The 14,035-nt window shown below is 35.0% G+C and overlaps 1 protein-coding gene across 2 annotated transcripts in view; it reads right to left on the bottom strand.

Moving 5' to 3' along the window:
- Positions 1-13,483, bottom strand: part of LOC105320702 (uncharacterized) — a 38,273-nt gene extending 24,790 nt beyond the window's left edge. Inside the window, exons 1-18 of one of the 2 annotated variants that reach the window (XM_066069204.1) lie at positions 12,982-13,483; positions 11,255-11,420; positions 10,622-10,780; positions 10,175-10,528; positions 9,693-10,034; positions 8,790-9,143; positions 8,318-8,662; positions 7,618-7,971; positions 7,082-7,429; positions 6,598-6,948; positions 6,123-6,467; positions 4,013-4,366; positions 3,487-3,831; positions 2,978-3,334; positions 2,461-2,805; positions 1,195-1,548; positions 666-1,010; positions 142-498 (exon numbers count right to left, since the gene is read on the bottom strand). In XM_066069204.1, coding sequence (XP_065925276.1) covers positions 142-498; positions 666-1,010; positions 1,195-1,548; positions 2,461-2,805; positions 2,978-3,334; positions 3,487-3,831; positions 4,013-4,366; positions 6,123-6,467; positions 6,598-6,948; positions 7,082-7,429; positions 7,618-7,971; positions 8,318-8,662; positions 8,790-9,143; positions 9,693-10,034; positions 10,175-10,528; positions 10,622-10,780; positions 11,255-11,420; positions 12,982-13,197 — 5,791 coding nt within the window. In that variant the 5' untranslated portion in view covers positions 13,198-13,483. The remainder of the gene's footprint in view (positions 1-141; positions 499-665; positions 1,011-1,194; positions 1,549-2,460; positions 2,806-2,977; positions 3,335-3,486; positions 3,832-4,012; positions 4,367-6,122; positions 6,468-6,597; positions 6,949-7,081; positions 7,430-7,617; positions 7,972-8,317; positions 8,663-8,789; positions 9,144-9,692; positions 10,035-10,174; positions 10,529-10,621; positions 10,781-11,254; positions 11,421-12,981) is intronic. The other variant, XM_066069205.1, reaches the window with a different exon arrangement.
- Positions 13,484-14,035: the final 552 nt, after the last annotated feature.

Here is a 14,035-nt window from a genome sequence, read left to right on the forward strand (position 1 = left end):
TAATCTTATTGAAATATCTCTTTCGATAAAATCGAGGTTGGAACTTTTCTCAAGAGACAAGCCTTTATGGAAACACAATTTATGTTTGAATTGACCAATATCTAGGAGTAAAATCAACCAAACGGAGTCACAAAATCTCACCATGGATCGTAAGGGTTCCACTATCACTCGTTGTTTGTACAGAGTCATCCAGAGGCTCTAGGACGCAGAAATATTTCCCTTCTAAGAAACAAACCGTTGCTATCTCACTAATATTGAACACATACGAAATGTTCACAATTACATCTTTTCTAAGTAGCGTAGCATTTATCATGTTTTCAAGTCCCTGTTTTGTTTCATCATAATATACTGAGATCAGTCTCTGTGGCAACGACGACGAATTCTGAAAGTCCAGATGGATAACCTTCCATTGAAAGATACTTGTATTGGCATGACAAAACATCTCTGCAGTTGATCCAAAGAATCTTTCTTGAGATTTTGGCTCTAGTATTACTTGAACTGAAAACATAGGTCAAGATTTATGAACAGTTGCATGAGATTAATGGATTATACTTATTTAGAGCTATACAGCAACAATCATTACATAAATAAATTTAACAGGTACAAAAAGATGCACCAAAGACAACCATTTCAAACCAATCACACAAAAATGAGTGAACCGCTACCTGAAGCTGGGGAGATGTTTGGACTGACGCAATCAGAAATGAACGAGGTCTTGAAATAGTCATCGTAAACTCTGCATCGCAATGATACGTTCATTTTGCTGTCTACAACCACGGTGTGGCTCAACATTTTCTGCACAGAACAGTTTTCGTTTTTCGGCAGAGAAACAATATCAAAATACGTGGAATTGGTAGTGTTTTCGAGAGGGATAAATGTGCTTTCGTTGAGACACACTTCCAAGAACATAGGTGTATACTTGTCTATTGTGTTTGCTGTACAATTAATCCAGTCCGACAAACCATATTGATACTCAGGTTGTAGGTGTATCTGCACGTCTGTCACTGGAACTGAAATTGTCAAACATCTTTATGTAAAGCATTTTTCATGATCCAAGGATATTTTGGTTCGAATAAAAAACCATGAAGAAAAGCATTCGTATCATCTGCTGAACATCACGTCAAACAAAAGACATTATATCAAATAACAAGTTGTATCGTCATTCAAGATTAAGTCAATGCAATGTGTACTTACTCTCTAAGATCAGGGTACTATTTGCGGCAATGGTACCGATAACCGAGTCAATCAGTTGAATGTCACAGGAATAGGTCTGATTTAGATCACAAACCCCCGAGCCGGGACTCGCATCAAAGGAAACGGTCACGTTGATGTGGTCGTCGTCTTTCGTCACCGATCCGTTAATTCTGGTGGCTTTTGATTCTACATTTCCATTGCTGGATACATTCAAAAGCAAGAAAGAGCCAGACTTATTTTGTTGTGCGATATTGATGGAGGACCATGCGTATCCTCTGTAATGTACGGAACACTTCAATTCTGTTGTGTTGCCTAAACTTGCGTACAGGACCGTAGGTGTCATTTCCACAATCACTGAAATGCACAGAAAAGAAAGACTTTCTGTATAAACGACAATGCAAAGTAGAGCATCTCATCTCAACAGAATATATTTCTACAGAAGTAAACACATTGAAAAAAAAGAAAAAACCCAACAACGCTAAATTATAGTGCATGCATTCCTCTTTATTTCTGCGTTTGTAATAAAAAACAACTAACCATTCATACGCTTCAAGAACAATCAAATTGGGCGGGTTTGTGTGTTATTTCGTTCGCGATGCCAACTTTTACATTTGTTCAACTTAAACACATTCTTCAACTCATTCATACACCAATACATCCTTTCTATCTCCCTTTTAACCCAGCTCTTGCTCAAGGAGGAAACATAACAAACAACGACTTTCAAATTTCACACAACACTCAACTATGTAACTCTCAATATTTCGTGGGATCAGTCATTTGAGTCAATAATTGATTTAAAGGGGGTCTTTTGGTTGTACATCTATAGTCGTGTATGTGATAACATTATCAAAGGAGGATTTAACAGTCAATATTAAATAATTACCTGGACGTTGTAATACTAAACGCAAACACTCTACTGTTGAATTCAGATTCAAGGTGTTATCGACAGCCAGACATCTAAGGAAAATGTTACGTTTCCCAAAATCTTCAAAATCCTAATCCGTGGGGGGGGGGGGGGGGGGGGGGGGCTACATAACTTCAATTTCACTACTCATTTCCTTCTTTTCATATCAATTTTTTACATACTCCCAAAAAAGTGGGGGGCCAACTCAATGATAATTCCATTTTCTATATGTAAATTTTAAAAAAATGGTTGCTGCGAGAAAAAGTGGGGGGGCCAGGCCCCCCCTGGCCCCCCCTGATGCTACGTGCCTGATGTGATAACATTATCAAAGGAGGATTTAACAGTCAGTATAAAATATTTACCTGGACGTTGCAATACTAAACGCAAACACTCTACTGTGGCATTCAGTTTCAAGGTGTTATCGACAGCCAGACATCTAAGAAGAGCACCATTGGAAGCTGTTGTAAAGTTGAAGCTATACACAATGGATATCTGATGTGTGCAATTTCCAGCAATCCCGTTATCCAAGGTTTCAATCAAAGCAAAATCAGAATCATCAGTAAGGGTTTTGTAGGAGTTTTCATTACACTGTTGTATTTCTAAACTGACGTTTGTATTGTCGTCAAATGTTGCTTTGCAACTGAAGCTGTGATTTGATTCGCTGTAATAGGGATCTTGAAGAAAGAACTCTGTCACCATTGGCTGAACTGTAAACAGATAACTTACGTTTTTCATTTATAATCTTATTGAAATATCTCTTTCGATTAAATCGAGGTTGGAACTTTTCTCAAGAAACAGGCCTTTATGGAAACACAATTTATGTTTGAATTGACCAATATCTAGGGGTAAAATCAACCGAAAGGAATCACAAAATCTCACCATGAATCGTTAGGGTTCCACTATCACTCGTTGTTTGTACAGAGTCATCCAGAAGTTCTAGGACGCAGAAATATTTCCCTTCTAAGAAACAAACCGTTGCTATCTCACTAATATTGAACAAATACGAAATGTTCACAATTACATCTTTTCTAAGTAGCGTAGCATTTATCATGTTTTCAAGTCCCTGTTTTGTTTCATCATAATATACTGAGATCAGTCTCTGTGGCAACGACGACGAATTCTGAAAGTCCAGATGGATAACCTTCCATTGAAAGATACTTGTATTGGCATGACAAAACATCTCTGCAGTTGATCCAAAGAATCTTTCCTGAGATTTTGGCGCTAGTATTACTTGAACTGAAAACATAGGTCAAGATTTATCAACATTTGCATGAGATTAATGGATGCTATACAGCAACAATCACCACATGAATAAATTTTGCAGGTACAAAAAGATGCTCCAAAGACAATTATTTTAAACCAATCACACAAAATGAGTGAACCGCTACCTGAAACTGGGGAGATGTTTGGACTGACGCAATTAGAAATCAACGAAGTCTTGAAATAGTCATCGTAAACTCTGCATCGCAATGATACGTTCATTTTGCTGTCTACAACCACGGTGTGGCTCAACATTTTCTGCACAGAACAGTTTTCGTTTTTCGGCAGAGAAACAATATCAAGATACGTGGAATTGGTGGCGTTTTCGAGAGGGATAAATGTGCTTTCGTTGAGACATACTTCCAAGAACATAGGTGTATACATGTCTATTGTGTTTGCTGTACAATTAATCCAGTTCGACAAACCATATTGATACTCAGGTTGTAGGTGTATCTGCACGTCTGTCACTGGAACTGAAATTGTCAAACATCTTTATGTAAAGCATTTCATGATCAAAGGATATTTTGGTTTGAACAAAAACTATATAGAAAACCATTCGTATCATCTGCTGAACATCACATCAAACAAAAGACATTATATCAAATAACAAGTTGTATCGTCATTTAAGATTAAGTCAATGCAATGTGTACCTACTCTCTAAGATCAGGGTACTATTTGCGGCAATGGTACCGATAGACGAGTCAATCAGTTGAATGTCACAGGAATAGGTTTGGTTTAGTTCACAAACCCCCGAGCCGGGACTCACATCAAAGGAAACAGTCACGTTGATGTAGTCGTCGTCTTTTGTCACCGATCCGTTAATTCTGGTGGTTTTTGATTTTACATTTCCATTGCTGGATACATTCAAAAGCAAGAAAGGGCCGGACTTATTTTGCTGTGCGATATTGATGGAGGACCATGCGTATCCTCTGTAATATATGGAACACATCAAATCTGTTGTGCTGTCCAATCTTGTGTGCAGGACCGTTGGTGACATTTTTACAATTGCTAAAATATACAGGAGAAAAATATGTTCACACTGCAATGTTTACATCTCTTTAATGTTTAACAAATTAGTTTAGTAATGTCGTCGATTGTTATATGCAAGACAGTCGATATCATTTTTATTAGCAGTACACTTTTATAGGGTTTGATGGTCACAGCTATTTTTATACGTTATTGGTGTCTAATAGAGAGCATGTTTTAAAAATAAAAACTAGATCATAACCCGTGCAAGCGCGGATATTAACACTTAACAAATGAATGACATAATGCAATAATGTTGAATCCTTTTTACCGTATATATTGTGTATGAATTTTTTCTTATTCTTTAAAATTGAAATTAAAAAAACTGCATAGCTGGATATTTAGAAAAGGGATGAAAATTTAAACTGAATTGGAAGATATAATATAATACTTGAACATGGACTTAATTCTTTTTTTTGCAGCTGAGTGGGCATTGATAACAATGAATTTTATTTAAACCAGTGAGTTGGTATTTGGGACGTCATATATCTAAATTTTATTCTTTAGGTCAAATTCCACTAATGTTTTTATCCCTGTCCCAAATGTGAAGTTCAGATAAAAGACTGTTTCGAAAAAAAAAATTAAGGAGGCTAACCCCCCTCCCCCAATTTAACTTCCCCGTTCGATAACACAATTAATGTAAAAAGTTCACTACCAATCTGTCGTGGTATCAAAATGTATGAAACTTAAAAAAAAAACGCTAGTGTATGCATATCTATTTGCATTTTTTTAAACCAAAGTTGTCATTTTCAGAGTATCTTGCTCTACACTTTCCGCCATAGTGTAAATTAGTCAAACCGCGTTCATGGGCACCAAATTCTGGAAAAATAAATTCTTTGATCAAAACTAAAATCGCATCAAATTTTTCCATTTCATTTATTCACTTTTTGTATTAACCAACAATGTCGCATTCAATGTATGAATATCTACCCGCGATGCATGATGAACCCGTCCTACACTTTTCGCTAAGACATTAATTACTAGTAGTCAAACCGCATCCTTGGTTACCCCGTTCTGGAAAGCTCTATACCATTCTTTCGCTAGAGGTTGCGCTTGGCTAGCTTCTATCTATCAAAACTAAAATCGCTCACTCAAGAAACGAAATGCCTTATTTCATTTATTCAACATTTGTCAAATCTTAACTTCTATGTGTAATCCAGGTAAGTGCCTAATATATATATTCACTTTTTACGTAATCATTCAATATTATTTCATTGGAAACATATATTTGGATGCAAACGATCTCTGTCTTGAATCTGCCAAAGCGTGTCCACCACCTTACTCTCATTTTTGCTCTTTCGGGCTTATTTATCGAAAATGAAAGTAGGTTTTTGATTAACTTCACAATAATAACTTATCAGTTAAAATTAAAATATACCTTACGGACATCATCACGCATGTGTTAAAATACCAAAGGTGTAAGCAAGTACTCTGGTGCAGGCATTTTATAGTTTATTTGCAAAATGCCTTAATTTATAAGTATAGATATTGGAAAACATCCAAATATAAGAAAGTTATATCTTTTTTAAAAGTTGATGAAAGTTTACAGGTAAACAAATCATGTCTGAAAATTTTAGGTAGATCTGATAAGCAATTTGTCGACTATCCAGCCTTTTAAAGAAATTAATAAAAGATGTTTTATTGATATCTAAGATTATTGATATAGCTTTCACATAGACATCATTAAAGCTTTTGCTAACCAAGAGTGAATGTAAACGTTCAATCATTAACTCTGTACCTGGGGGATGCAATACCAGTGGAAGACATTCTGTTGTTGTGTTTATGCCGAGAAGACTATCAACAGCTATGCACCTTAAAAGAGTCCCATGAGAAGCCTGAGTAAAGTTGAATGTATACTCTACAAATTTCCGCCGAATGCATTTTCCTGTGGTCTCTATATCAAAAGATTGACACCGTTCAAAGGCAGGATCACTGTACAGAGGGTGATGTGTATTGTTTTTACAAAGCTGCATCTCTAAACTAATCGAAGAACCGCTTCCATATGTGGCGGTGCAATTAAGGCTGTGATTCGAATCACTGTTGTAGTGGTCCTGTACCAAGAACGTTGTAATGTTTGGTCCAGCTTAAACAAATAGTTTTATGAAAACGTTATTCTTGTACATGATCACATTTTGTATTGCTGATTTAGCTTTACTTGATATACTAATTTAAAAGCTGGATATAAACAACCGTATAGGATTGGTTCAACTCACCCTTCACCGTAAGGTTTCCGCTGTGAACACTTGTTTGTATGGCATTATCCAGGAATTCTATGTTGCATGAATATTCACCGTCCAAGGTACACACGTTTGCGTCATTGATGTTAATGACGTACGATATGTTCACGATATTATCTTTCTGAATTATTACACTTTCGATCATACTTGCAAATGTATGTATTGTACCATTATTATACACAGAGACGAATCTCTGTGAACACAAAGAATTTCGGTAGTCGAGATGAATAACTTTCCATTCAAAGGTACTAACATTGGCATTGCAAAACATCTCTGCTAGTGCTCCCAAAAAAGCAATTTGATCTTTGGGCTCCAGCTTGATCTGCACTTAAGTAAAAAAAACAGAAATAATAATGAACTACAATAAGAAAGCTTTCAGGTATCTTATTTAGTGCTGTATCAAGTGATTTAAATACAATGTTGTAAAAACATTAAAGAAAAGTAAAAACTAAGAGGCTACCTAAAGCAGGTATGATATAAGGCAGGTAACATGCTGTCTCCAACGAAGTCTTGAAATAATGATCTTCAACTCTACATCGCAAAGACATGTTCATATTTTTGTTGAAGAGGAATCGGTGCCCTTGTTTTCTCTCCAAAGAACAGTTTTCGTTTCTCGTCACGGAAACATCATCAATCATCTCCGATTTTGTAAAATTTGAAATGGAAATATGAGTAGTTTCGTTTAGACACACTTCTAAGTACATTGATACTGCTGATTTTTCTATTGTTTTTACTGTGCAATTGATCCAATCATAGCTTCCGTATTCATACTCCGGCTCTAAGTGTAAATGCACGTCTGCCAATGGAACTGCAATTAAAGTACTGATAATATATCTTACATCATGTAGATTGTTTTACCAGTATATATAGAATATCAAATTCCAGACCAAAACGAGGGTTATGTGTAATTTCAATTCATCTACTTCATTAAATGAAAAAATGTATAAGGAAAATGACTGGTGTTAATCAATCTTCACATGGTGTACTCGTACTTACTTTCTAAAATAAATAGAGTATCTGCAGCAATTGTGCCAATGTACGAGTCCATCAGTTGAATGTCACAGGAATAGGTTTGATTAAGTTCACAAACACCTGATCCAGGACTCATATCAAAGGAAACGGTCACGTTGATGTAGTCGTTATCTCTATTCACTGATGCGCTAATTCTAGAGTTTTCCGTTTCCACTTTTTCATCACTTGATACATTCAGAAGTAAAACAGAGTCAGTAGTATTTTGCTGTACAATATTAATTGCGGACCATGCATATCCTCTGTATTGTATAAAACATATCAACGTTGCAGTGGTTCCGATTCTCGCGTAGAGGACTGTCGGTAACATTTTCACAAGCACTGAAATGCGCAAGGGTAAGAGCACAAGTGTCAGTAAGCATCGCATTGCAAGAGAGCATGATCATACGCATATTTTAGTGTTAACACTAAAATAACAACACTCAATGATGTTAAATGTTTTATTAATTTTCATTGTAATGATGGTATCATCAAAAAAAATCATAAGAAAAAGATCAGTACAATGATATACAAAAGTCATGTATATGTTATTCCGCGATTCAGCGATATCGACTCCGAAGTTAACTTTGACTTTCGTTACGCACAAACCGTCTTTCCAACTCACACACACCCGTATGTCTCACTCAATCATATTGTATTGTTATATAATAAAATAATTCTGCCTTACCTGGAGGTTGCAGTACTAAAGGTAAGCACTCAGTTGTTGCACTTATATTCTTATTGTGATCAGTAGCCATGCATCTAAGACGAGTTCCATTAGAAGCTTGTGTGAGGTTAAAGTTATAAACAACAGATTTTGGACTAGTGCACATTCCAGGAAAATCCTCGTCGGTGGTTTCCTTTAGCGCAAATGCAGGGTCGTCAGTGATAGGCTTGTAGGATTTTTCACTGCATATTTGTATTTCTAGAGTTCCATTTGCATTGTCGTCAAATGTTGCCCTGCAACTGAAACTGTGATTTGATTTGCTGTAGAAGATATCTTTAACCAAGAACTCCGTCACCATTGGTTGTACTATAAAGAAACAAGCAGGGTTTTTTTACCAGAATATTATCTCTATAGTTTTTTGGAAGGAAACAACAAATTGTTGTTTAAAACGACAAGGTTTGGTTTGTATTAGTTTAGCTTTAAAAAATCTCACTTGCAACTTCTAATGTTCCTCTTTCGTGAGTTGTTTGTACTGAATAATCTATGAACTCTACATCACAATAATATTCTCCATCCAGTAAACAAACCATTTCATCTTTATTAATATATAAAATATAGGAAATGTTTAAATCATCGTCGTTGTTAATTATTGTAGCATTAATCATATATGTATTCATTTGAACTGTTTTGTTATGATATATCGAAATCAGTCTTTGGGAAGATGAGGAATTCATGTAGATAAGATGGATAACATTCCATTTCAAATTGCTTGAATTGGCGTGGCAAAACATCTCTGCTGTTGATCCCAAAAAAGCCACTTGATGTTTTGGTTCCAAAACAGTCTGAACTGAAAAAAGAGGGCTTGCAAGTTATATACATTAGACTTAAATTCCTTGTAAAAAATAATTAAAATTCACAAAGCAGATATCATCAGGGCGAAAGGGAGAGTTTTAAAAAATTAAAAATATGTAAGCACAGCGTGTACAAAAGTGTGTGAGTATATTGTCATGTTGTAAATTTTGAATTAACTGGGTGTGTGTAAATACAAAATTTACAACACGACAACCACCCAGTAAATTCGAAATTTACAACATGACAATATAATTGAGACGGAGTGATTATAAGAAGTTAACTTATTCCCCTGTGTTAAAAATGAAATGAAGGCATATCATCTATCTACAAGTCAATCAATCGATTGATTATTGATCTATCTATCCGTCTATCTATAGATCGATCCTTCTATATGTTTAACATTCGTTTACTAAAGAAATATCTACAAGTTATGAATTTCTCTCTTTTTCTCTCTATCATTCTATGATACTAGTCTAATAGATCAACGTGTTTTTCATATCATAATCATATTTTTTAATTAAAAAATAAACAAAGTAAACATTACCATTGACAATTCCAGTTATAACATTGATTGGAGAACCATCTGATTCCATTCTTTCTCCACTTAAATCATCTACCAGGGAGCATTTCGCAATCGATCCGTTTAGTTCTTTAATAGCTTTAAATTGGTAAACAAAATATGTCAAGTTGGTGCATTTTGCATCTGACGATATCACTTCTTCATTTACTACAAAAGTTGTTGAATTACGAGTCTTGTTTTCGCTGTCAATAAAAATCAGCTCGACTGTTGATGTTGGATTCGCTAACTGTAACGAGCAGGTTATGTTGTCCATTGATCCTTCCACATACTCAGTTTTTGTCTCGATATGAAGACCATGTGAAGAGTCTGCAAAATGAAAACTCATTGATATCGTGTTTCCTTTCAGTCAAAAACGATATATACCTTGTAATGATATGGTTTGAATTTCAATTCGAAAATGATCATTGGAAAGTATACAAAGAATTCATAGTTTCACAAAGGTATACCTTGTACAAGCACAGACAGGTTAGCAAAAGAAGTATTAAATTGTTCCACCATATCAAACTGGCATTCATATAATCCTTCAAGGTCACAGTCATCTTCTCGAAATTCAAAACTGAATGTAATGTTGTCTGCTTCCTCAATTCGTGAGGCTTTACTTATCCTAGCATTTAGTCTCGGATCAGACGTAGAGACCGTCTCTAGATAGGGTACTTCTATCTTATCGTGTGTATCCGTCCCATTGTACACAGTGAGGTTAACAGTGCTTATGTTGTACCAAAGCTTGAAAATGCTGCATGTAACTGTATGCTTTGATTGCGACTTTGCATTGATTGTTGGTTTATCAAAGATTGAGTAAACTGAAATAAAATTAAACGGAAATGAGCATTGGGAGGGGTAAGGAAAATGAAATGTAAAAACAGTTTTCCAAGATTTGTTGGTAAATGCCTTACTGATTTGGCAGTCTTCTCCTCGCCACCCGCTCATACATCCACTCTCACAGTGCCCTGTTAGTTTATCACAAACCTCGGATAAATTAAAACAATGACATCTAAATTCACAGTTAAGGCCAAACCTTGGAGGAAAATGGACGCATCCTTTTGGTCGGTCGTCTATTAATGAAAACTGACAGTTTTAGCAGGTAATACAAAATCATCAACAAAGATAAGGGTATTGGTCACAAAAAGGTTAATTTGCTGATTGGGAGAGGGCGGTCTAAGTTTTTGAACGTGTGCCCAATCCCTGTTGTAATTTTTGTAGAATAAAAATATGTTCAAATCAAAGTTAATTTGGTTTGTTTGGGGTTTTCTATCAGGTTAATGTGTTTGTTATTTATTCATGCAAAATTCATTAAAAACAGGAACTTAAAATTAAGTATTAATTATATAATGAATTCGAATAGGCGATACTAAAACATTATTTGAAGTTTCTTAATTACCTATTACTTATACATGAGGGTTTTTTAACTTTTTCATAAATGTATAAGTAAAATTGTTTATAAATTTGCGTATTTTATACAATGAAAAATACTTCAGCGATAGTTTCATTGATAAGTGTAATGAAAATTTAATTCATTTAATATTTACCTGGATACGGAGGTAGAAGGAATATAAGCAGTGCCACGCCCCCTCCAAGAAGAGCTAACACTAATAACCCGATAACGCTGAAACACGTGGCATGGCTTTGTGGTCTATCAGTACTCTCTAATTTATCATAGTCGGTCGGCGGCTCAGATTCTTCGTCTGAGGAAATCTGAAGAACATATTTTACTATGATATAAGTTACAAATCCTAATAGACATAACTATTTAAAAAAAATTGGATAAAATATACATGTTAATGTTTAATTATCAATAATGTAAAATAAATATAAAACAATATCAAATTAACATTATCAAAACCGTTTTTGAGATACCGAGTTAAAGTTGATGAAATATGATTACTATTCCTAATATAATATTAATCGTGTGCCTTATGATTATAAAATGGGAAAATATTGTATTTTTTATTAAGGTTGTTGATATTAAGACCGCGGAGATTGGAAATATGAAGCTTACGTCACTTGTTAAAGTCAAAACATTTGAAATGGGCGGGAACAAATTGACACGGACGTCTGAGAAAACATTGCATCGAAACTGTAGCTATAGGAAATGTATTTTCAATCCACCTCAGCATTTTTAACTTGCTAAATAATTTAAAGCGATCGAAAAACATTTTAATTAGTATCAGAAAAGCGGTTGAAAAACATTTTATTTCATCAGTAAGTAAATAATCAGCAAATGTGAAAAGATACCAATTCGGAGATATTATACGCAGGGCAAAGCATTGTCCGATGACCTCTTATATGAAACATTTTATAGGTTCTATTATTGGATATAATTTTTATTTTATAAATGGGAACTTTAATTGTTCTCTGTGAATAAACCCCGTTTCAACTATGGCCCCACTTGATTTCAGACTTGCAATTGTGACGGCTGATTCTCTGAAGTCATCGCACAATGCCTTGCCTTGCGTACTATATTTGCTGATTATATACTTATTTGGTGAAATAATTTTTATTTTCAATCACTTTGCTAATACTAAATACAATGTTTTTCGATCTTTAACAAACATGTATATAGCAAGTTAGAAATGCCGAGGTGGATTCAAAATACATTTCCTATATTTCAATCCAATGTTTTCTCAGACGTCCGTGTCAATTCGTTCCCGCCCATTTCAAACGTTTTGACTGCAACAAGAGAAATTGACGTACGCTGTATATTTCCAATCTTGCCAGTTAATATTCTGCGGTTTTAGAAAATATCGACGTAAATATGAGGCCAAATATATTGCAATAAATACAAGTCATATTTAAATACATTTGGAAACGCGCCGATAGTCTGTAGGGAAAAGAATTAAGTTAATAACTTTAAAAAGTTCCAAAATATTTTTTGATGAAAGGAAAAGATAATGACCTTGACCTGACCTTGCTACGGAAATTTAATGATAAGGTTAAGTTGTTTTCAATACCAGTACTTCCTTAATAGTCTACTGAATTGTGTGAAATATGAATTATTGAATCAAATATAAATAGCGAGGCCGCAATCCGAGAGAGGTTTTGTTGACACTGGAGAAGAAATTCAAAACACGTGACACCTTGTTTCATTTCAACTCCTTAGAAGGGCATGCATAATTTTATTTTAATTCACCAAACAATTTCTTTTCATTAAGCAAACTGAAATTATTCCAATGGTATTGGACGACAGCCAAAATCAAACAAAACATTAAGACCTCCTTAATATGGAATGGTTAATTAGAGTGAACAAGGAGCCTACCGTCCAGTTGGTGCCGTCTGCCCACCACGGCACGGTGTGGTGGTGGTGGTGGTGCAGGATGTCCTCGTGGGGTCTGCCCGTGTGGTTGTGATGATGTACGTCTTCATTAAACTCCTCGTCGGGATGATGGAAGTAATTCTCCAGTCCATCAGGGTAGTGTTCCACGAACGGGTGTTCAAACGGCACTATATGCGACGCCGTGTGTTCTTCGTCCATTTTTAAACAACTTCACAAATTCGTTAAGTCTGATATATTCTGCAACTACGAAAAAAAATCCTCATCTACTGATGAAAGTTCATAACTAATAACAGACATATTTCTTTTTGGAAAGCGGAAGTATAAAGTCGTGATCGAAAAAAATGTATATCAGGTAAACAAAGCAAAATTCCTTAAAATCTAGGGGTGTATTCACAAAACCGGTTCATTCGGAACGATGAAAGCACCAGACAATTATTTGTAAAATAGGTAAGGATTTAAAGGCTGCAATATGTCGCAATCAACCAAGTGCGAAGAAAGCCCGTTATCACCTGATCCGCGTTGTTGTCGGGTAACCCGATGTTTTAGCTACTGATAAATGGTGCATATGAGTAACCATGCATCTTTATTTTAATCGCAAAATTAAATGTAGGTAATGATTGAAGCAACTAGGAGAAGCAGTTTACGGTAATTGATTTCTTGCATGTAAAAAGACAACGTCACAATTCATACTGGATATGCGAAAGTATTTACTATTACATCATACCTGTAATCTGATAGCATGTTTTGAAAAGATTTCAAAACATTTTACGAGGCTATTATATTTTATTTCATTATGCGGAAATTTTCCCCCTTTTTCTCTCTATATTTCTCGGTCCTATAAAATGACTGGGTTTTTGACGGCATGACCTGTTATTATATTAACCTGAACAATACTGTTGATCCTCTATTTACATATCATAGTATACTTGGTAATAACATAACCCAGAACACAGATTTTTCAAAACATGATTTGCGTTGATACAAATAAACGCTTGTGGCTTTTTAAAAAAAAAAAAGTAAAATAGACAAAAGAATA

This window comes from Magallana gigas, chromosome 8 (genome assembly GCF_963853765.1).
Source record: "Magallana gigas chromosome 8, xbMagGiga1.1, whole genome shotgun sequence".
In the NCBI taxonomy this organism is placed as follows: Eukaryota; Metazoa; Mollusca; class Bivalvia; order Ostreida; family Ostreidae; genus Magallana; species Magallana gigas.